The following is a 24,286-nucleotide window of genomic DNA, read 5'->3' on the forward strand; positions in this document are numbered from 1 at the left end:
TAGTTACGTGGCAGGTTGATGTGGGCCTCTTTCTGAGGAAAGAACTGCGGACAGAACATCACTGAGGACCGAAGAACGGTCCCCGAAGTAGCTCTGAGCTCCATACATATCCAGCGCTGCTTCCGCTCCAACACTGGCACGATCCAGCCTCCAGGAGCGAGAGGAGGTGCCTTCGTCGCCACGTTCTCGGCTCCTGCATCTCCATGTCCAGAGGACACACGTGTCGGCCACAGCAGTATCGCTGAACGCTGTCCCCACACCAGACAGCTATACAGGCAAGTGATTGTGAAACGCATGGTGGGCAACTTTAATGCCAAAATAAATGTATTCTCAACTCAGGTCCTCCTTAGTCCGATCCTCTCCCATCTGACCTGAGGAAAGGTGGGATGGAGGTAAAGTCACCATGAAAAGAGAACTATGGGGAACCTAACTTCCTCGGGCATCTTATCCTTATATCCAGATAGAACCTTAGGGCACTCTGACCCGGGGAACTTGAGTACTTCATGCTAAGTCCACCTCTGGTTGAGGACTCTCGAGTTAGGCATAATTTCAGGGATTCTAGACGGCGTCGCTTGTACAATCCAAAATGCCTCCTCATCAAGTCACAAGGAACCTGCGATCACACCCACACGTGTTGAGAATGTATTCTTTTTGGGCAAAGCCGTGCCTGCCCCTCTTTCAACAGAAGTACACTTCTGCAGGTCAGTGTGTGTGTGCTAACCGAGTCACTCACACTGTAGTGTGAACTCAGGGGAGGGTTAGAGCAGCAGCAGAGCTCTCGGTTCGTGGACTGAGGACTGGAGACAGAGCTCATCGTGATCGGCCTTTGCGGGGTGCTGCTGAGGAATGTGTGGGGAGCGTCCTCGACTGGGACGCAGACGGCAGCAGAGGACGTGGGGAGGCAGAGTTGTGGAGAACACTTAGAGTTTGCCGACGCCATCTTTAGTCATTTTGCCATTCAGATGAGAATTATGAAAATTGCCCAGAAAGTCCCTTGGGTTGGTCATTTTTGCTTGTTTCTTTGTTGATTCAGTGTGCTCAGCCACAGACATAAACTCAGGAAGCACTGAAACGACTCATCATTTTTCTAATTGCCCTTGGCCAGCTTCTCCATCGTCACCTGCTCTGGTTCCTGGCGTAGGCCAGGCAGAGAAGGGTCTGGCTTGAGTCCCGCCCTACACCCACCACCCAACTGCCACCCCATCTTGAGGGCTTTGGGTTCCCACTTTCCCAAAAGAAAGTATTGGATGGTTTGCTGGTGAGAGGAAGACTCTTCGTCCACCTCTGCTTCTTTTTCTTCTTAGACTCTAGACCAGGGTTCCTCAAACTTTTTAAACAGGGGCCCAGTTCACTGTCCCTCAGACCCATTGGAGGGATGGACTATAGTTTAAAAAAAAAAAACTATGAACAAATTCCTATGCACACTGCACATATCTTATTTTGAAGTAAAAACACAAACGAGCAAAAACACCCGGCGGGCCGGATAAATTATCCCCTGCAAGCCACATTCAGCCCGCAGGCCCATAGACAGAGGTGGTGGTAAAATCACCCCAGGAAATGCAGAAGCAGGGGAGTCGAGGGTGAAGGGGGCGCTGTGAGGAGCGAGTGGTTGCTGGGGCCTCTATCTCACGTGTCTTTCTGCTCGGTGGCTCTCAGCAGGTTTTTTCCACCATGTAAATGAGGCCAGGAGGAGGAGGCCCCCAGAACACAGGCAGGGCCTGGGGCTCCTCCTTTCACAGCAGCCACCCTCTGGCGAGCTCCCTGGGAAAGCCCCACTTCGATGGCCCCTGTGCCTGAGCATGTCGCATGGCGCCAGCTGTGAAGACGCAGGCTCTCCGCGGTGGGGTGCCATGTTCGTGAGAAGGGGATGCAAACCCTGGCACGGGTGAGAGAAAGGAGGCTGCAGAATGCCACCGCGCAAGGTCTCCGAGAAGGGAAAAAACAGTCGAGCTTGACAGACCCGGGGAGGCTTCTGTGTTGAAATCTGCATGCTGCGTGACTTTGAACAAGCTACTTAACCTTCCTTTGCTTCCGTTTCTCTGCACAGAAATGAACATGTGACTGCCTGCCTTGAAGTTCAGAGGATTGGAAAGAGTGACCGTAATTGATCAGTATCGTGCTGGGCATGTAGATGTTCACCGGGTTCACAGAAGAGACGGGAAGGGCAGGCATTTGAATCAACAAACCTTCTTCCCCGTGGTAGGTCCTGAGCAGACCCCAAGGCAGGAACACAAAGATGGGGGAGGAAGATGCTTACAGTTTGGGGGGAAGCCAAGATACGCACCTGAAGCCAGCTGTCAGGGAGTCAGCGTCGACTCACGGTGACCCCATGTGTGTCAGGGTAGAACGATGCACCATCGCAAGCCTGTGGCTCCTTTTTGAGAAGTAGGTTGCCAGACCTTTCTTCTGAGGCCTTGCTGTCTGAGCTCAAACCACTAACCTTTTGGATAGTAGCCAAAACATCCCATATGAACCATGGGCATCTCCCAGGGCCCCAAAGCACCAGCATAATTACCAACGGGTGGCCTCTCGTGTTATTCCGAAGCAGAAGATCGGAGTTGGCGCCATTGGAGAAAGGGAACTCGAAGACAAACCATCTTCGGGAAGATGTGGCATCAGAGTAGGGGCTGGAAGGAGAAATTCCGAGGCTGGCATTGGGGGTCGAGAAGGCCACCACATGGAGAGAACAGCATCAGCCCCGGAGCTAAGAAACCTGGGGACACCGGGCTCCAATTTGCCAACGATGATGGAGGTGGTGAGGGCCTGGGTGGCCTCTCCCCCTGTTACACAGGAGGTCCCCGTGGAGAAGAGGTCACGTGAAGGCGAAGAGGAGCAACACTTGGGCGAACTAGAGGGTTGGAGATTGGGCAAAGAGAGTTGTGGGGAACCTAACTTCCTCGGGCATCTTATCCTTATATCCAGATAGAACCTTAGGGCACTCTGACCCGGGGAACTTGAGTAACTTCATGCTAAGGCTACCTCTGGTTGAGGACTCTCAAGCTAGGCATAATTTCAGGGATTCTAGAAGACGTCGCTTGTGCAATCCAAAATGCCTCCTCATCAAGTCACAAGGAACCTGCGACTTGGATGGTTGGTGAATAGCACCGGAGGCCGTGAAGCTGCCCGTGAAGTGGGAGGGAGGGAAGCTAACATCTTTGAGGGCCGGACCGCAGGTCTTATGAGTGCCTGCCTTCAGGGCTCACGGTTCGCTAGGAAACGGGGAGGGTTCTGAACGCACGGCCCTGCTCTGCAGCGCGTCCACGTACCGGACCGACCGAGAGAAACGGCCCATTCAGCCGCCCGCCCGTGTCTCCTCAAAAGAACAAGGATCGTGGCTACAACTGAACAGAGGCGCGAGGGCAGGCGGGGAGAAGCACTAGTGAGTTACGCCGTTATAAATACACTTTAGGGCCGTGTGACTTGCCATAAATCGCCGCACTGTGCTCAGGTGATGTCACTCGATGCTCGGCTGTATTTATAGCTTTGTTCACTGTTCCCTGGGTTCTTTTTTTTTCTTCTTTCTTTTTCTTCATGTTTGAGATAATACGTGTCTCCCTGAACAAGAAAAGAGAAACGCCCAGGCCGTTTCTGCTCTTCCTCTAGTTCTCTGTGGGCCATTCCAGGAGAAATTCTGAGGCTGAGATTTGGGGTCAAGAAGGCCACCATGTGCAGAGAACAGCTTCCCTACTTAGTCGGGAAGTCCTCCTGCAGGCTAACTGCTAGTCACTCTAGACCCTAAACTAAAACCAAACGCATCGCTATGGAATTGATTCCTACTCCTAGTAACCTAGGCCGGGGTCTCAAGATCAAAGCTTTCCAGGAGCAGACAGCCTCATCTTTCTCCCAAGGAGCAGCTGGCGGGTTCAAACCACTGACCTCCCAGTCAGCAGTCCAATGTCCAACTCACAGCACCACCAGAGCTCCTGGAAACGGAGCCTAGCTCTTGCCGAGTCAAATAAATCCTTTTCAGAATTCCGGATTTGAAATATCCCCCTCCTTCCCTCAGTGCTAAGAGCCTACTGTGTGCCAGGCACGGTGGTTAATAGCAGTGAACAATATTGACACAGACTCTGCCCATACGGGGCTTACGACTCAGCAGGGAACACAGATGCTGAACACCTAATGATGATCGTGATTAATGCTGCCCGTGGAAGCAGAGGGTGCTTGGGGGCAATAACAGGCAATCCAGCCTGTCTGGAGGAATTAGAAAAGGCTCCCAAGGAGCGATGGCATTCAGTGTAAGGTCTCAGGGAGGTAGGAATGAAGTGGGGAGAGGGCCCGGGGTGGGAAAGGAAATTTCGGGTGAGGGAATGAGACATGTCACGGCCCAACAAGGAGAGGAACATGACCGGTTCCAAAAACTCGCAGAAGCCTGGCAGAGCCGCAGCCGAAGAGACAAGAGGGAGAGTGGAGAGTGAGGATTCTGGAAGACAAGACAAGTCCCTCCCAGGCAGGCTCCAGGGACCGAGGGAGAGACTCTGTGTCCGATGCTGAGGGCAATGGGAGCCTGCGTGGGGCCTGAGCATGAGAGTGATATGGTCAGGTATGAACTTGAGAACATTCCCTGGGCAGCAGAGAACCAAACAATGGGGGAGGACATGCACCGTCTCAAGGAGGGCATTGCTATGGCTAAGACAGAAGTGGGTGACAGCAAGGTCCAGGGTGGTGACAGTGGGGAAGGAAAGAGGTAGACCACTTAACAGGAATTGACTGAACATGAATGGGGAGGAAGGGTGACCAGTCAAGTGCAGACTCCCAGGTGAGTCTGGTGGGCACGAGATGGGGGTGACCTAACGAGGGTCACTGACTGAGTCGATTCTGACTCCTGGCGACCTAATAGAATGGGGTAGAGCGGCCCCTGTGGGCTTCTGAGACTGGAACTCTTTATGGGAGGAGAAAGCCCTGTCTTTCTCCCGTGGAGCGCCTGGTGATTTTGAACTGCCAAGCTTTCAAATAGCAGCCCAATTCGTAACCACTACACCATCAGGGTTGTCCACTGACGGAGGATCTGGGGTTTGGGGGCGGGGAGTATGAGGGCACTTTCCCCCCCTGAATCTGTTTCTAAAGCCTGCCCCAGGGCTCTGCCCGGGGTGGGGGGACCTAGGGATGAGACTAGAGGCAGAGTTGAGATCACAGGGGGAGGGGAAGTTGCCGTTGCCCGAAAGAGGGGGAACTGGGTGCCAGGGCCTCTTTGCTGGCTGTGTCTTGGAGGCTGGAATAGAAGCGCTGGAGGGACATTAAACCAACATTCTCCATCTGTCCGTTTAGGAAATGTCACCAGAGCCAGCAGCCAGACCTTGCCTGGCAGGCACTGCTAGACCTGTTCCCTGGCACAGACACTGGGCAGCCAGTAGAAGCGGAGAGGAGCGCTCCTGGTCTGAGTGCGGCCATAGCATGGGGTCAGGGCCACCATGACCTATGCAGGGAGTGGGAGTTAGGAAACGGGTCCTCCCGCCAGCGCCTGGCGGGGGGTGGGGGGGTGGAGGGGTGGGCTCCCGGAGTTCAAGAAGCCCTTCTCAAAGAGGCAGTATGTAGAGGCCATCCCTAAACATAGAACCCCAGCAGGAAATGGCTCCCGACTCCGTATCGAGGAGGCAGAGAGCCACAGTGGTGCCACGGGGCTATCCGAGGCTCAGAGCAGAGAATGGTCACGTGGAGGGGCGCACTTCAAATGTTGACTGAGTAGCCTAATTCTCAATACTCGAGTCTCAGAACCTTTTCCTTGGTGCCTCCAAGCTGAGGTCAGTAAGCCCTGCTCTCCATTCTTCAAACACACACTACCTCTACCGCTCCACTTCCCAAGCCTTTCGCAATCATCTGGCAGGAACCACCCCCACCCCCACCCCCGCCCAACTATGAGCTCCAGGGGCCAGTCCAAGTGGGGGCGTGATTAGGCATTGGGCTGATAACCTCAAGGTCAGCAGTTTGAAACCGCGCCATCCTCCGGAGAAAGGCAGGGCTTTCTACTTCTGTAAAGAGTGGCTGTCTTGGATAGCCACAGGGCACTTCTACCCTGTCCTAAAGGGTCACGATGAGTTGGCTATCAATGTGATAGCAGTGAGTTTGGTTTGTGTTTTTGGTTATGAGTTCCTGGAGAATCCAGAGAACGCTTTATTCATCTTTGAATCCCAACTGCTTAGTCTAGTGCCCTGTACTGAAGAAGCTTTTAATTTATAATTGGGGGGCTGGGTAGATGGATGAATGGATTGATGCACTAATTAATTGACTGATTGATTAATCTTCACCCAAACCCTCAAGAGGGTGGTAAGGCTTGGAGTGGTTCTGCTAAGTGTTGCATTTTACATTAATGGTTCCACTCAGGGCTCTGTAAATCTAACCCTGCCATTTCCGCTCATCCCAGGCTTACTCGAACTTCATTCTGACGCTTAGCATGGTGTTGTTACCTTAACAGAACTTCAGCCCACAATCCTGGCTCCAACTTGGTCACCCCCAGCTCAGAAGGAAACAAAAGCCATGCCTGTGACCCACACCTGGTACTAAGTAGATCTAATCATGGGTTGTTTTAGGTCTTCATTGAAGCATTGGGGAATGCTAAAGGTCAGGAGACTGTGGCCTTGAGGATACGGTTCAAGGAGATGAAAGGTAAGGACCACCAAGGGGAAAAGATGAGAAACTCCCTGCTTCAGAGTAGCCCCTTTCCTGCTCATTTACATCTCTCTCTGATTTTCAGATGTGTGGGCTGCTAGCCACAAGGTCATCAGTTCAAACTCACCAGCTGATCCTCAGGGAAAAAAAGAGGCTTGTCTCCTTGTCAAGAGATTTACCCTTGGAGACTCAAGAGAGTAGTTCTCCTCTCTCCTAGAGAATCAGGATCGATTTCCAAGTAGCTGATTTTGGGGTCTGGGGAGTTTTCTTGGTAGGAGATCAGGTGTTGTAGTGGATCACTGAGCTGCGAGCTGGAAGATCAGCAGTTCAAACCCACCAGCCCCTCTGCGGGAGAAAGATGAGGCTGCTTCTTCTACAAAGATGGACGTGTTGGAAACCCTAGGGAGCAGGTCCACTATGCCCTATCAGATCACGATGAGTTGGAATCGACTTGATGGCATCAGAGTTGAGTGGGCAGGAGATAGAGCCTCGGGGGCATGTTGGGGGATATCAGGGCTTGAACTGAAGGCTTGCAGCTCTGTTATTAGGAGCTGTTGAGTCAGCTCCGGCTCATAGCGACCCTGCATAGGACAGAACGAACCGCTTCCCGGTCCTGTGCCATCCTCACCATTGTCCTTCTGTTTGAGCCCATCACTGTAGCCGCGTGTCCATCTCCACCTCTGAACACATCACCCATCGCCAACCCCACGGAACACAGTTCATCAGGATCAACTCCAAGGCAAGGGATTTGGCTGCGGTTTGTTGTTGTTGTTATTGTTGTTGTTGGGGGAGGTTTGTTTGTTTCTGGGGATGAAGAGGTGGGAAAGGAGGCACCTGGGGGCCTGAGAGGGGGGAGGCTCGGCATCTGGTGCTGGCTCCACAGTAACTTGCTTTCCAACTCTTAGTCACGTCCTTGATGTTCTGGGAAATCTCATGCGGTTCTGAAGCTCTCCCTGCGCTTCTTCGGTTCACATGACTGTCTCGGTGTCTTTTGCGCATCAAATCTACTCCTCAGCCTCCCCTGACCCACCCACCCCCTGATGCCCCCACTCCTGACAACCTCAGTACCCTTCCCCAGGGCTTCGGAACCCAAATCCTCCTCTCTCTCTCTCTGAGCGGATCTTCTCAACTGGGCTGCTCATCTGAAGCTGGAATCTTCCAATCCCTTTGAGTTCAGGCAATGAAATTCTCATTAAACCTAATAAGAGATAACTGGTCCATTTAGCACAAATTGTCTGCCCGTGTTGGAGCTGGAATATGAAGCATTGGCAAGGGAAGGGCTGAGAATGGATGGTGTGGGTGGGTCACAGTTGTTCTCAGGCCCCGCAGCTCCACAGGAAACACACCAGGGGAGCCTGTCCTTGCCAACGCCATCTTGTCCCAGTTCCTGCCTCTGAGCAGCGCCGTTCTCTCTGGACCATCTCTCTTGAAACTTTCTGGACACGCATCCTCAGCAGACAGTCCTTTCTGGGGTCTAAGTGTTATTGCTGTCCCGGTAAGAGCAACACCTCTGTCTGAGACAGCCTCCCATACAATCTCCATCCGAGGGCTCTGGCCTCCTTGGTCCGCCTTCCCCCTCTGTTGGAAGCGGAGGATGGCCACCCAGTCAGCCCTCCTTTCTTGTGTGCCTGGTATCTGTGACTTCCCTTGTCTGCCCCATAGCCTCCCTACAATATCTCCGGTGCTCTGCACGGAGGCTCCAGGGGATGGACAAAGGCTCTTTGGACTGCTGAGACCACTGGCCCTTGACAGGACACTGAGCACAGTTGGAAAGGCCGAGACAATGACCACCAGCTTCCAGACTCGGAGGTCCTCCCCATGCTTCTCTGCAGAACCAAAGGCTCTTGACGGCGGGGTGGGGCTCAGGACTCCCAGGACCCTCGAGTGGGGTCCCAGTGCTTAGATCAGTGTTGCCTTTCCCTCTGCCTCCACCCACCCACCAACACAGTGCCGAGTGGAGGCCTCCCAGCTGCCACCATGAAGCCTGTCCCCTGCTTCTGCCATTCTTTCTCACATCTCACATGCCTCCGAAGGAAAATGGAAACGAGGAAAGTGGACTGAGATGGGAGATAACTGGGTGCCTAATATCTGCCGGACTGCAAGCAGCCATCGGAGCTAAAAGACACTAAAGCAGAGAAAGAATGGAGACGTGCCTCCTTTCCAGGAGGGCTTGTCGGGAGGGGGCACCACTCTCCAGCTCCAGAATGCAGTCATTGCAGCAGGGGGCTAGAGTGTGGGGGACAAGGTGATCTCATGGCCCCTCACCCTGGGGTCTCCTTCATGGTCAGGATTATTTTCCAGACTAGAAATCAGAAGTGCTGCCTTTCTCTCTGCATCCCCAGTAAGCAGCAGGGGGCACAACCCCATCCCCCTTTCCACTCCAGGGGGAAAGAAGACAATTTATTGGATTCTCATCGAGACAGAGAATTCATTTCCATCTCTCAGGGTGACTTCTCCTGCTGATGGTCATAGATTGCCTTCCTGCTCACTCCCTGACCTCTTGATCGTTTTGCTTTTGTGCTCGAAAAATTATTAATATTTCTCTTAACTCCATATGTAACCTTTGACTGCTTCTCTCTCGCTTTCTCTCTCTCTTAGGTGAGGCAGCATCCTCAGGGATTACTACAACTGCTTCAATACCACATGCTTCTGCCTGGCCGGGATCCTGTGCACGAGGAGGGGAAAGAGCTGAGATCCAACAGACCCGTCTTCTGGGAGCTCCCACAGAAGGTAACTATGGCTAATATCTCCCAGAAGTCCCTGGTTGGTACAAAGGGTTAATGTGTGTTGACTGCTGACATCAAAGTTAGAGACTTGAATCCACCCAGAGGCATCTCAGAAGCAAGGCCTGGTAAACCCTAGGGTGAACTTCAAAACCCTACGGTGCCCACTTCTCCCCTGACACATCGGGGACTCCCCTGAGCCCAAATCACCTCATCAGCATCTGGTACTGCTACTATTTACTGAGTGTTTACTGTGTCCGGGGCTGTTCTTAGAGGTGCCCGGCTATCAGGTCACTGAATCCTCACAACCACCTCATGAAATAAGTCCTGTTGTTGTCCCTGTTTTCAGAAGAAAGCAGGATTAGCAAGGTTAAGTAAGGAGCCTTCCCAGGGTGGCACGGAAATAAGGGGCAGACCTCTAATTGAATCCCCTCTGTGGTTGGGTTTCACTCCCTATGTGCTTTGCTCTCAGCCACTATGCTGCTGCCTGTCTGATGGGGCAAGGGGTACCCAGCTTCCTCCTGACCCCTCAGAGCTCTAGACTGAGGGGACATGCCCGGTCTTCACCCCCAAGGAGCCCACGTTTGATAACCAGTTCAGACTGCAGAACCGTAGGGTTGTCAATAGCCGATTTCCTGCAAGAACCCCAATTTACCACGCCTGTCTTTCTTTCGGAGTGTCTCTGGGTGAGTGTGAACCTCCCACCTCCTAGCAAGCAGTTAAATGCATTAACTGTTGGCACACACACACCCCCACCGGAATGCCCAGGGTTGACATCCAAACCAAAAACCCACCCAGATGATTCCAACTCATAGGGTTTCTTTATGGGAGCAGCCAGCCTTGTGGTTCTACTGCAGAGCTGCTGGTGGCTGTAAACGGCTGGCCATCTCCTCCTGACCCCCTTTACCACCAGGGCTCCTTTCAGGGGAGGGCTATGGTCTGTCCTGGGGAGGTGTGTGTAAATGGGTGTAGGGCTCATCCATCCCATGCTGGGACTCAGTTCCAGGACTTCCCCAGCTGGATGAGAGTCATACAATTAACTTTCAATAGACTCAAAAAGTTAATCCAATTAGGCAGAATTGAGCACATTAGTGCTGGGGAAATTAGGGATGGAACAGAGTTGGGGGCTCCCCCCAGGAGAAGGAGAGGGTGCTGCACTGCAAGGTTGGCAGTGCAGAGAAGTGCTGGCGAGGAGTAGAAGGAGGAGGAGGAGGAGGAGGAGGAGGAGGAGGAGGAGGAGGAGGAGGAGGAGAAGGAGAAGGAGCCCTCTCTGGATGTGTGCAGCCTTGCTGAGAGCAGGGTCTGCTCAGCGTGGTGGGGCAACCCCATTCAGAGCCACAGGAGGAGACAGTGACAAACACCAAGGCTTGGTCTTGTCTTCACAACAGTTCATGAATCCTTGGGGCTGAGGTCTGGACACTAGGGTTTCTTCTAAGGCCCTCAGAATCTTCTCAGAATGCACAGCTGGGGGTGAGGACCACTGGGGGGGGGGGGAGCTTAAACTCAGGGGTGGTGAGTGGCATTATATGGAGGGGATTCTGGAGAAGTGAGGGCTTGAGGTTGAAGGGAGAGCAGGAAGGGAAGGAGAGCGCTTGCGCAGGGACCATGGCTGCTCGACCTGGTGCAGTAAGTGGGAAGAGCTGGCTCTCCTGTGACTAAGGCTTAGGGGTGACTCAGGGGCTGGCTTCCTGGACCCTACCTAGAAACACTAAGGGCATGATACAGAGCAGCAAGGGGAGCAAAGCAATAAAGTCCTTGGGGGATGCCAAAAGTAGACTTTGGGGCCAGGGTGTGGCACCCCATGAGACTGGACCGGTGAACACCCCTAAAGGTCAACAAATAGACCTGGAACTATTTATAGGCTTTTCTTTTTTCATTGATGGGTTGGGTTTTTTTAGTGTGTGTGTGTGTGTGTGTGTGTGTGTGTGTTGTTGTTGTTTGGGGTTTTGTTTTGCTCTGTCTTGTTTTTGTGTTTATTATTGCCTCTGCATGTCTCACTAGATGAGATAGGCTGGATAAACAACTCAGAGGAGAAAACAACAGGACTGACAATTGGGGGTGGGGGAGACATGGGAAAGAGGGAGGGGGGAGAAGGAAGTGGGTGTTAACAAACCTAGCGACAAAGGAACAACAAATGATCTAAAATCAACGGCAAGGAGGGCATAGATTGCCTGGTAGGGCTTGAACAAGGGCAACATAACTGAAAGGAATTACTGAAACCCAAATGAAGGCTGAACATGATAGTGGGACAAAAGGAAAGTAAAAGAAATAGAAGAAAGAACTGGGAGGCAAAGGGCATTTATAGAGGTCTAAATACAGGCATGTAAACATGTAAATATATTTATATATAAGGATAGGGAAATAAATCTATGTACATATACTTATTTGTTAAGTGTTAAGGTAGCAGACGGACATGGGCCTCTACTAAAGTACTCCCTCAATGCAAGAACACTGTTCTGATAACCTGACATTCCTTGATGCTCACTTTCCCCATATAATTGCTGAAGACAAAATGGGTGCATAAGCAAATGTGAAGAAAGCTGATGGTGCCCGGCTATCAAAAGATATAGCATCTGGTGTCTTAAAGGCTTGAAGATAAACAAGCAACCACCTAACAGAGAAGCAACAATTCCACATGCAATAAGCACACCAGCCTGGGTGATCATGCGGTGTTGATGGGATCAGGTATCAGGATCAAAGACCCAGAACAAAAAATCATATGAACATGAATGAAGGGGAGTGAGGAGTGGAGACCCAAAGCCCATTTGTAGACAATTGGACATCACCTTACAGAAGGGTCACAAGGAGGAGATGAGATGAACCAGTCAAGGTGCAGTGTAGCAACGATGAAGCATACAACTTTCCTCTAGTTCTTTAATGCTCTCCCCACCCACTATCATGACCCCAATTCTACCTTAAAAATCTGGCTAGACCAGAGCATGTGCACAGGTACAGATAATAGCTAGAAACAATAGGGAATCCAGGACAGATAGACCTCTCAGGACCTTTAATGAGAGTAGCAATACCAGGAGTGTAAGGGGAAGGTGGGGAAAGAATGGGGAAACTGATCACAATGATCTACATATCACCCCCTTCCTGGGGGATGAACAACAGAAAAGTGGGTGAAGGGAGACATCAGTCAGTGTAAAATATGAAAAAAATATATAAATTATCAAGGGTTAATGGGGGAGGTAGGGAGGAGGAGTGAGGGAAAAATGAGGAGCTGCTACCAAGGGCTTAAGTAAAAAGAAAATGTTTTGAAAATGTTTTGCCTCCTGCCTATGTACAAATATGCTTGACACAATGGATGTGTGTATGGATTGTGAGAAGTAAGACCTGTCCAAGACCCCAATAAAATGATTTAAAATAATAATAATAATCCCCCAAAGACAAAATAATGATAAAAACCAAACCAAAAACCTTTAGTGGTGGTATATACAAACAGTGGAATATTATTTAGCCAGAAGGAGAAAAGGAATTCTAACACATGCTCCGACATGATGAATCTTGAAAACGTGTTGAACAAAGTATCAGGCACGAAAGGACACATATTGTATGATCCAGCACATATGAAATATCTAGAATAGGCTAGTGCACAGAGATCATTGCATGGAGACAAGTGGTTAGCGGGTGCTAGGAGAAAGAGGAGATGGGGTTATTGATGAAAGGGAGGTAAATTTCCATTCTGGGTGGTGTCAGACTTTGAAAAATGGATAGTAGTGATGATGGTGCAGCCTGGTGGATGGCATTAACTCGCTTGGTTAATGGCTACAAAGGCAAGATTTTAGGTATGCATGTCTCACCACAATGAAATTAAGGGGGTGGGGAGGAAGCTGGATTCAATCTCTCTTCACACTGCAAATCATCGCCAAAGCTAAATAGTCGAAGTAGGAAGAGAGGCAGGGCCACTAAGCTACGACTATTATCTTCTCTGCCATCTGGACCTTCTATCCTTATCGATGTAAACTTCCCGTCACTCCAACTGCAAAGACTAGCTCTACACCCTCAAAGCACAGGGTCTCTGTCTCTCCCCCTTTCTGCCTTCAGATGTCTGCAAAGCTGAGTCCTCACTTCCTCAAGGTCTCTGGCTACCCTCCCTTCACTCTCCGTTCTTCTTAAACTCAAAAAGCCAGCTCACTGCCATGCGTCAATGGTGACTCGTAGCGAGCGACTCCATAGACAGGGTAGAACTGCCCCTGTGAGTTTCCAAGACTTAATCTTTTTGGGAGTGGAAAGCTTTCATCCTTCCCCCATGGCGTGGCTGGTGGTTTTGAACTGCTGATGTTGTGCTTTCTTTCTCTCCCATAGCATCCGTCGTACTGAACACACCCTGTCATGTCCTCTTCCCCCTTCCTTTTATTTTTCTACTTTGCTGTGGTTCTTGTACAACCGGATGCATTTTTTCTATTTGCCTCCTGCCTCTTGTGCCCCTCCAGAGTGGAGAATCATGATTCCAAGGGGAACATTGCCTTTTTGTTGTTGTTGTTTTCACTGTTGTATCACAAGACCTAGAATCATGACTGGAACATACCAGGTCCTGAATAAAGACTCCGGACTGTGTATTTAATGACTGAATTCATGACAGGCCCTTATGTGTCCAAGTTGGTGTCTGCCTGTTGGTGTCTCTGTATACACTTGTCTGTTTAGGGAGCTGTCTCCGTCCGTGTCACCCTGAGCTGTGCATTTGTAAAATGTATTGGTGTGTGCATACATGATTTGGATATACGTAGGATCTTCAGGGCACCCACGCATTTGTGCTTCTGACCATGAACTTGTGTGAGGGTGTGCTGTATTTGTGTAGTGATGAGTCTGGAGCCTGGACCATTGGGCTGGTGTTAAGACGTGCGAAGGACGGAAGAAGTGTGGTCCTCTCGCATCAGCAGAGGGCAGCAGAGAGCCATTCCCGTGCGCTCTGGGGCTGCAAATGAGAAATCCTGGCGGGGAGTGTTAAGGACTCCAGGGACCTAGAATCTGGGAGGGAAGGAGCGGAGGCCTCTCTAGACCAGCGCAGTAACTGTACAATTGTGCAATTCCTGTGAGCCCTGTGTTATTTCTCCCCGGCTCGTCCTGAGGCCTCAGATTTCCAGACACCCTGAGCGACCCCAGGAGTCCAAGCATCTGGTTTGAGGGGCTGATCTATGAGCTGATTCCCAAACTGGGCTCTTAAGAAAGGAATTCCCTCAGGAGCATTCTCTTGACTTTCCGGGAATTCCTGTCCTTTCCATTTCTTCCATCTTCCGACCTTAACAACTCTGGAGAGCTTTGAGACCAGCTCGGGCTGCCTCCCCTCTGGCTTCCTCCGGGAGGCCTTGGGTTGGTGGCCAGGATGAACAAAGGCCAGAGTAAACTGTGCCTCTCCCGGCGCGGGAAGGGAAGGGCTCCCACACTCACGAGCAGCCCTACTGTGCACTTACTTCTCTAGCGCTGGATTGGTAGGGGGGGGGAGGGGGTAGGGGGGGGCGTTTTATCTGCAAAACCCCCCCATCCTTTTACCCTAGTCCGCAGCATTCAGTACTCAATTGAGAATTCTCCCTTTGAGAAAAACAGAGGTTCGATTCTGGATGTTAGGTTAAAAAAAATTTTAAGAGGTTTTTATGCTTCCTAAGCCACTAACTGCCCCCCCCCAACACACATAGACGCCCACCCAAAGGCACCCATACAATGTTCCTCACCAGAGTCCTCCTCTAGGCTAGACACCCCCAGTCCTTAGCACCGCTACCCCCCCCCCCCGCCCCCACTGTCTGGTTCCACGGGTGGGAGAAGGGACCAGTGCGCAGGGGTCCAGCCGTCCCGGTGCCAGCACCCGCTCTGGCTGCGCGCTTCACCCCTTTGCCCTCAATTCCTTCCTTCCTCTCTTTGCTCTCCGCCTATCTCCGTTCCAGCGAGGAGTGTGTGTGTGTGTGTGTGCGCGCGCGCCCGCGCGCGCGCGCGCTGAGCGGGTGAGCGCGCGTTGGGGGAGCAGGGGGAGGGCTTGTGGAGGGAGGCGCCGTCGGAGGGAGAGTAGACGTCAGGAGGAGGAGGGAGGGAGGGAGGGAGGGAAGGATAGAGGGAAGGGAAGGGAAGAGAAAGGGAGAGAGCGGCGTAGAGCTCCAAAGCGAGCCAGGGAGCGGAGAGCTAATAAAGGAGAGCCCGAGAGAGGGCGGGCGGACCGGGAGCCCCGGGAGGAAAGAGAGAGGCACCGAAGGGAGGGAAGTGAGTTTGCGCGTGTAGTGGTGTGTGTGCCTGTGTGCGTGTGGGTGTGCAAGGGCGGGCGGGCGCGGGGCGGGCGGGCTCCGGGTCCCCTCCTCCCGGCCCGCCGCTCTCGCCGCCTCTCCAACTCCGGGGCCCAGGCGCCGCGGGCGCACGGCGGGCGGACAGCATGCTGAGCCTCCTCGTCTGGATCCTCACTCTCTCCGACACTTTCTCCCAAGGTAAGCGCCGCGCCGCCCTGCACGCCCGGCCGGGGGGCACCGCCCGGGGGGGGGGTTGGGGAGAACGCGGGGTGCGGGCGCCCGCGGCCAGCCCCTGGGGGCGCAGCGCCACGCGGAGGGGGCCCGGGGCCGGCGCGGAGTCCTCCGGGCTGGGGAGAAGGAGTTTCCCGAGGATCGGCCCAAGTTGCTTCCTCTGGCTGCGCGGGGGGACGGAGACTGGGGGCCGCGGGTGGCACTCGGTAAGGGACCCAGACACTCAAAGTCTGTACGGCAGCCCTGCCTGTCCCCTCCCACCGAGGCCTGGAGACCGGACGCCCCGAACCAGCCCGCGGGGGACGAGGGAGGTTTCGGAGGGGGCGGGGGTGGGGTAACGGAAAGCTGGGGAGCCAGCCTCTTGAAGATGTTGCTGAGGGAATCCCCACCACCCCTCTCAGTCCCTGGGAGAGGGGGCGGGGGCGGGGAGAGGGGTGCTGAGGCGGAGCCGAGGCTCCAGTCCTGGGGCTGCCCCTTCCAGAGCGTGGGAGAGGCGCCCCGAGGCTGCCAGTCTGGATTGGGAACCCTGGCTCACTGAGGCTCGGGCTGGGGAGTGGAGTTCTAAAGACGCTTTGAATTGGGGAGGGGGTTCTGCAAGGGAGCAGTTAACACCCCAGATGGGGTCAGAAAGTGTTGATGTCTGGGGCCTATTTGGAAATTTGGAACTGGTGGGGGGGGGAGCGGCTTGGAGGGGAGGTTGAGAGATTAGAAAATGTTAATATGTCCTGGGGGGGGGGAGGCAGGAGAGCAGGGCACTGAAGGACACAGGGGCCAGGCTCTAGCCAGGGTCAGGGTCTGTGTGAGTGGGTCTTTGCCTCCTGGATGGTACTCTGAGGAAGCTTTTAATCCACACTGCCCCTTCCCAAAATGGAGCTGACACGCAGAGAAATGGACACACAGTCACAGGATTCTGAAACCGACTCCTCGCTTTCCGAGACACGGATATACCCACAAACATCACCCACACGGAGACAGACACAGACACACAAAGACAGCGACACGTCTGAGGAAGACACGCAGACTCCTCCTCCTCCCCCACATCACACACACCCGCACACACATGCTCCCAAACACGGCAGCACCTGGCGACACAGGACATGGGTGCATGCCGACGGTGACAAGGGCACAGGCACACTTGGACACAGGGACACCCCTACAGATAACGGAGCCTCCAGCAAACAAAGAAACTTGAACAGACATCCTTGTGGGCACATACCTAAGGAGACTGGCCACAAAATGGAGGAGGTGGTCTCTTTCCCGGAGGGGGCAAATCTGGGGGCAGGAATCCAGCTTGGACAGAACAGTCTCCAGCGGGCATTGCACCCAGTTCCCAGTTCCCTTCCTGGGCTGATGGGGGCCTGTTTCAGGGGGCATGGGATGTTAACACTGGACCTCTGCTCTCCTTGCCTGGCCTCTCCCAGCTTGGATGCCAAAGCCTGGCTGAGTTTGGGGTGGGGTGAGGTGGGGAGGCAGGTTCTGATCCATCACTGACCCTAGGACACCCTTACTCCCCAGCACAGTCAAGACCCCAGGAAGGGTGCACATCCCTGGTGTGAGCCCCCGAGAGTGGGAGGTGGTCCTGGAGAAAAGGAGGAGGCCCAGCCCTGGGGTTGGCAAGGCAGGCCAGCCACTTGGCTGAAAGTTGGGAAGATGACTGAAGTTCTGACTTTGTTCAGCCAGGCGGCTCAGGCAGGGGGAGGCCCCAGGGGGGTGGGGGAGGGCCGGGCCTGATGCGTGCCTACTGGTAGGTGTGGGGGACAAGCTTCTGTCTGCCCTGTCCCTGCAGTCTTCACATGGCAGCAACATGGATACGACTGGGCTTTCAGGAACAAAAGCTGCATTAACCACACAGGCCAGACATGCGGATGGGATCAGGGACAGAGACGGTCAGAAAGAGCCCTGATGTGTGGTGTGCCTTGCTCCCTTTGGAAAGGAGAAGGGCTTGGGGAACTCTTGAGCTTCCCACCTGCCTGTCTCCAACCCTGGGGAGAAGCTGGCCTGAGGAAAGTGTACACAAGTGTTGGGGTGTAGGGAGAGGACAGGCAGGAGGGATGAGGAAGTCAGTGGAAGTGTTGCTGGGAAGCCAACTGGGGGCAGCGGGACAGGGCGCCAGGGAGGGTAGGAGTGGGGGTCTGGGGAGACTTGGGACCTGGTGTGGGGGTGGCAGGACCCGCTCCTTGGCTTCTGTTCTTCAAATGAAGGCATTCTAGGTCAGGGGCAGGAAGACTGGAAAAGGAGAGAAGGTGGAGGTAGGGGTGGAGGTGAGGGATGGGGTAGGGGTATAGAAAAGGTGGGGGAAGACCACAGAATTGAGGGGAGCTGAGATGAGAGGGGAAGGTGGGGGGTGGGGGGTGATAGTGTGAAAACCAGCCTAGGCCGGGGAAATAAAAATCGCATTCTGAAGAATTTCAATAGGCTTCATCAATCTTCATTTTTCACTAAATAATTTTCTGTATCTTATCTAAATGAAAACCATTATCCTTCCCCCCGTTTCCATCATGCGCTGGCTCCTCAGACTGATTACACTGAAAATTGAAATATTTATTCATTTTCTGGGAGATTTTCTCGCTCCCCAGTCTCGGGGAGGAGAAATTGAAAAAGAAAGATTATAGCTAATCAGAGCAATGTGGGATGACAGGCCGGCTAGGGGCGGGAGCTGCCTACAGAGGGGAGTTGGGGAGTAGGAAGAAAATGTCCCTTCAGCCCCCAGAGCTCCCCCTGGCATCCCTGCCCCTGCTGTTGAGGGGGGTGTGGGGCAGAGGGAAGAGACCCCAGGGCCTCCTAAAATCCCAGCATTCAACTCCCAGAGTGCAGCTGCATCCTGGCAGACCACAGCAGCCTGGAAAAGGAGTTGGGAATAGGCTATCCCCTTTACACACACACACACACACACACACACACACACACACACACACACACACACTCCCCTCTCCCTTGCCAAGGCTGCCAGAGCAGGGCGCTGAGGTTGGGAAAGAAGTCAGGAGAGGTGTGGCAGAAATCAGGATACAGGTCCCTCACCTTGACCTTGATTGGAGTCTAGTCCATCTCCTACCCATTGAGGCCCAAAGGGGCAAGGGGTGGAGATAAGTCCTCTGTGCCTGGCGTTACCCTTTGCCACAGCCTTGGAGTCCAGAGAGCCCTAATCAGGAGCAGAAGGGGCATCTGGGCTTCGTTCCCAGAGCGGTAGCCACTGTGGTTGTGGCTCTGATTTTGGTTCTCTGGGCTGGAGAGGAGGTGAGGAAGCCTCGCCTCGGCTCCCCTGCTCATACTCCCTTGACATGACAACTGTGTGCCGTGATGCAAGGCGCCTCTAGAACTTCATATACACTAGGACCAAGTCTCAGCTCCTCTCGGATCTGACACCTTCTGACATAGCGCTGTGTACACGGTCCGTGTTAGTGGCCACCGAAGTGGGTTCCAACTCACAAGGACCTCACGTAGAACAGTGCAGTGCTGCCTACTTAGTGTGCTCTGTCGGCAGTATCTTCCCGTATTCCCGTTCAGCGTTGTGGTTATGGTTTTGAGTCTCTTCCAACCGAAGGGCCTCATCTACCGGCAGTATGTCTACTGGAGTCAAACACTCAGTGTTTCCAAGGCGGTGAATCTTTACAGAAGCAGACGGCCTCATCTTTCCTCCATGGAGCAGCTGATGGTTTTGAACCTCTGACCTTGCGGTTAGTGGTCCATTGCTTACGGGACAGCACCACCAGCTAGGGCTCTGTTCTGAACTATAAGGCTTCATTGGCTGGTTTGGGGAAGCAGATCGCCATACCTTCTTAGTCTGTCTTAATCTGCATGCTCCACTGATACCTGTTTGCCACACTTGAAATCCAAGTGGGATAGCTTCCGGCATACGGTAACGTGCAGCCCACCGCAGTACGCTGGACTGACAGTGACACGTGCTTCTTATGCAGCTGATCAACTGATGAGCGTGATATCGTGTTGGAGGGAGACAGTATTACGTGATGATTGAATCGCAAACTTCCGTTCCTATTACTTGGTAGTCCTGTCAGCTTGCACAAATTGTGTTCCCTCTCTGGGCCTCAGTTTGTCTGGAAAGTGAGGATGGTAATGATACTTTATAGGGTTGCGATGACAATGACATACATTCTTGCCGCTGGATGCTGTGGAGTTAGTTACAACTCTCAGTGACACTGCATAACAGCAGAGACACTGCCCGCTCCTGCTGCTTCCTCTGTCTTTCTTCTGCATTGAGCCCCTTGCTGTCGCCACGGTGCCGATCCATTTTGCTGAGGGTCTGTCTTCCTCGTTTTTGCTGCCCCTCTACTTTACCAAGCATGGCGGCCTTCTCCAAGAACTGCTTGGTCCCTCCTGATCACATATCCGAGTACATGAGACCAAGTCCCGCCACCCTCGCTTCATTAAATGTATTAGCACATGCGTCAAGTGTGCGTGCGGCACAGTGTCTGGCACGGAGTCAAGTGCCCACCCATGCCTGCTCCGTGGACGCAGAGGCTGGTGGTGGGTGGATGGGCAACGACTTCCCTGCACCTGCTTCCAGCCCTTCTCCAGTTTCTCGCCCCAGCTGCCCAGTTACTTGGTCTGGACTTTCAGTCTCACCTCTTGGCTGCTCCTGGAGAGCAGCAGGTGGGGGCAGCGCCAGAAGGCAAACCTGATCAGCTTCTCCCTTGCTGAGGGAATTCTTTAGGAAAAGGTCTAGGGCAGGGCCTTGAGGAGCTAGTGGAGAAGAAGTGGGCGTTTGCGTGAGAAGTCGCTAGGACTCTTGTGTGAAATGAGGAGAGGCAGTGTCCCTGAGTTGGCGGCATTTCCGAGCCTGGGAAACATAGGGATCAATTCCTCAGCGTTTGCGCTAACTCCTTTATATGCATGATCTTATTTCATCTGTACAACAACCCCCTGGGACCGGCTCTGTGATCAGCCCCATTTCATGGATGAGAAACTGAGGCTTAGGCGGCTAAGCATCTTGCCTGGTGGGTATACTAACCGGATCATCCCCAAGTCAGTGCCAACCCCCCTTTGCCAGGGATCCCAGGATCCCACTTGCTGCCAGACAGGGCTGATGCTGGGCTGGCTGGGACCGATTTTACTGGTCCACCATCAAAAAAGGACTAGAGGGGGAAAGAGAGTTTCTCATGCAGGTGAACTGACTCAAGGAATGTAAACCAATGCTTCATTTGATTCCTGTCCTACTTAATGTTGGTGTTCAGTGATTTTTCTTTGACCGCGCGATGGTGCTGGGAAATGTGCTTATTTGTTTGCTTGTTTTTGAGGACTTGACTCGATTTCTAATATTAAACCGGCCTTACGTGTCCGTGGTCTACAGATGTGGGGACTACTTCTGGTCCATGCTGTGAAGTTCCAGTGGTGGCAGAGTGGTTGTGCATGCACTGCTAGCCACTTTAAGTAAGGTCAGTCGTGTGAACCCACCAGCTACCACTCCCCAGGAGAAGGAGGAGGCTTTCTGCTCCTCAAGAGTTCCAGTCTCAGGAACCCACAGGGGCCGCTCTGCTCTCTCCTACAGAGTCCTCGCTGAGAATTGGAATGGGCTCATTGGCAGGGAGTTTGGAGCCCTCTACCCTGCTAGGGCTGGCTCCTGGAAAGGACAGAGTCATGCCCAGAGACAAGGCATGGGGTGCCGAGTGGTGCCCCCTGGGGACATCCCAGAACAGGGGTCCCCCTAACAGCGCTTAACAACACCAGGCCCCATCCCACATCCACCCCCCCCCCCGCAAAGCCTATTGCCATCAAGTTTCTGATAGCTACCCGATACAGGCTTTCCAAAGCTGTAAATCTTTATGGAAGCAGATTAAAAACAATTTAAGCCACATACCATTAACAGTTACAGTCTCAGAAACTCACAAGGGCAGTTGTACCTTGCCCTAGAGCAGTGGTTCTCAACCTGTGGGTCGCGACCCCTTTGGAGGATTGAAAGACCCTTTCACAGGGGTCACCTGATTTACAACAGTAGCAAAATTATAATTATGAAGTAGCAACGAAAATGATTTTATGGTTGGAGGGTCACCACACCCTGAGGAACTGTATGAAAGGGTGGTGGCATTAGGAAGGTTGAGAGTCACTGGTCTAGGGCCAAGGCCAAGGGCTGGTGTCTTGTCTAGAGGGCTGCTAGCAGTTGACATGGACTGCTGGCAGTGAATTTGGTTCTGGGTTTTATTTGCATACTTATTATGCCTTCAAGGGAAGTTAATATTGTCCGCATTTTATAGATGGAAAACCCAGAGTTGATAGTTTAAGTAACTTGCTCCTGGAAGTCATCTGCCCAGGGTTAGATTCCAGTGATGTTTTGTCTCCCTGAAAAGTCACTTTGGAGCCAGCCACTTCAAGTGTGGAGTCGTGGCCTCATGCCTCCCGTATAGCTGGCAGCTGTGGAAAGGCCGGGAGGCCATCCTGCATCTTCTTCCTTATCCTGGGCCCCACAGTGGCGGCCCGGTTCCGTTCCTCCTTTCTCATTCCATTCTCACCTGGAGTCCACACCCATTTCCCTGCCCGTTTGGCTGACTGGCCATGAGGCAAACCTTACTGTCAGGATCTAGGCATTGCTACACGCCGGTGGGAAATGTATGCGCTGCCTCTTGTCCAGAGCTTCATGATGCCCCAACCCACTCCCTCCACTCTTGGAGCCATTGGACGTTTCATTCATTGGGTTACTTTTGAGGTGTCTCACTGCCACTGAGTCCATTCCCACGCCCAGCAACCCTCCAGGACAGGGCAGGACTGAAGTTCCCAGCCGGGAACTCTTCGGGGGAAGTGGAAAGTCTTCTGGTCTGGGCAACTCTTTCATATGTTGATAGAGCTATGGAGGCACCCTTGGATGGTGGGTAGTAGTTCTTTATTCAAAAGATAAGAAAACAAAGAGGGAGAGAGGTTCAGTGACCTGCCTAGGGGCTGGACCAGAGGGAGCAAATTCCCTAACCTCCTCCCTTTCTGTGAGGTGTTTCTAGCTGAGGATCTGGGGATTCCTCTCCAGAGATGGAGACAGCCACCCTCCTTCCTGAACTAGTCCTGACACCTGCCTGCCTTCTCCCCAGGGTCTGGTAGACTTTGGGAGAAGGCTTGACCGAAAGGCGGAGGCTGTGGGTGTGGTAGAAGCACACAGTGGTACAAGAGAAAGGGTTGTCTTGGCGACCCTTGAACCTACACTGTAAAGCCAGGGAGAGGCTGCTCAGCAGCCAAGGGTCAGTGGAATGGGCTTTCCCAGCGGGAGGGAGGGAGAAGACCATTTTGTTTCTGTGGAGGGCTTAGACTCTGTTTTGCATTCATTAGTAACTGACTGGACATTGACAACTGTTGGTAATTCAGGTGTTCTTATGCCCATTTGCCAGATGGGCAGAGGGGGAGCCATGGACTTGAGCAGCGTGCTCAAGATTACACAGCCAGTAAGTGAAGGAGCCAGCAGGGAGGTTGGGGTGGAGGTCAGGGACCATACCCTCCCTCCACCTCTTGGCCATTCCTGCTTCAGGCATACACATATAGTCACACACACACACACACATACACACACACACACACACACCCATATGCCCTTCCTCACACACCCATTTCTCATACCGATACCTGTAAAGACAGATGCCATATATACTCCAGTATAAGCCGACCCTACTATCAGCCAAGGCACCTAATTTTACCACAAAACTGCATAAGAAATGTGCTGAAAAATTCGGCTTATACACGTGTATATACGGTACTTCTCCCCAATCCATCCATTTACCAGAGCACCGGGGTGCAGCACTGCCAACTTCTTGTGTATCCTTTTTCCTCCGCTCTAGCAGCTTGCCCTGGCAGGAGTCCTGGTGGTGTAATGGTTACGCTATGTGTTGGCCTGTGATCCTCCTGGGGCGGCAGTTCGAAACCACCGTGGACTGCGTTTTCCACTTGCATAAACAGTTTCGGTCTCTGGTCTCTATGAAATGGCATCGACTTGATGGCAGTCCTGCCCGTCTTAGAAGGCAGGGTGTTTGTCCAGCCGTGAGCACTTTGGATGCACACGTGACCCGCTTAGCAAAGTCAGAAGCCACTGGGTCCCCATTCTGTGACTGAGTCTGTCTCCTTGCTGCCGCCCCAATTTCTGGCTCTTACACCTGCCTTCCCAGCTCTGATTCACAGACAATGAGACCCTGATTAAGTTCTTGGAGCCCCAGGAAGAAAACTGCTCTGGCATCCAGGCACCACCCCAAATTGCACTTGTCTTTCTTCTCACCCCATCTCCCTCCAGCCTCTCCACTTCTTCCCTCCCTCCACCTTTAATTTCTTCACCAACTTTTATTAACCTCCTTTGTCTCCAGGGGGCTGGAGCTGCATCCCCCTCTGCCCTCCTTGAGCCCATTTAACAAAATTGGGATCGTATTGAAATAAATGGGCCTTGCAGCCAGCCAACCTCCTTAGGATTAAGAGTCTTAAATCCAGGGGTGGAAATCTCCAGCACTCCCTGGCAAATTCTGTGAGTTTCCCAGGAGATAATGCTGCTGTTTCATTCCTCAGGGGGACCTGGCTCTGGGGAAGGTGATGGGAGAATCT

At 52.9% G+C, this 24,286-nt stretch overlaps 1 protein-coding gene across 2 annotated transcripts in view; it reads left to right on the forward strand.

Moving 5' to 3' along the window:
• The first annotated feature begins 15,377 nt into the window (after positions 1-15,377).
• KIRREL1 (kirre like nephrin family adhesion molecule 1) overlaps positions 15,378-24,286 on the forward strand; it is a 119,489-nt gene continuing 110,580 nt past the window's right edge. For both annotated transcript variants that reach the window (XM_075563644.1, XM_075563645.1), the window contains exon 1: positions 15,378-15,739. In XM_075563644.1, coding sequence (XP_075419759.1) covers positions 15,688-15,739 — 52 coding nt within the window. In that variant the 5' untranslated portion in view covers positions 15,378-15,687. The remainder of the gene's footprint in view (positions 15,740-24,286) is intronic.

The sequence above is a fragment of the Tenrec ecaudatus genome, chromosome 1, assembly GCF_050624435.1.
Source record: "Tenrec ecaudatus isolate mTenEca1 chromosome 1, mTenEca1.hap1, whole genome shotgun sequence".
Classification (NCBI taxonomy): domain Eukaryota; kingdom Metazoa; phylum Chordata; class Mammalia; order Afrosoricida; family Tenrecidae; genus Tenrec; species Tenrec ecaudatus.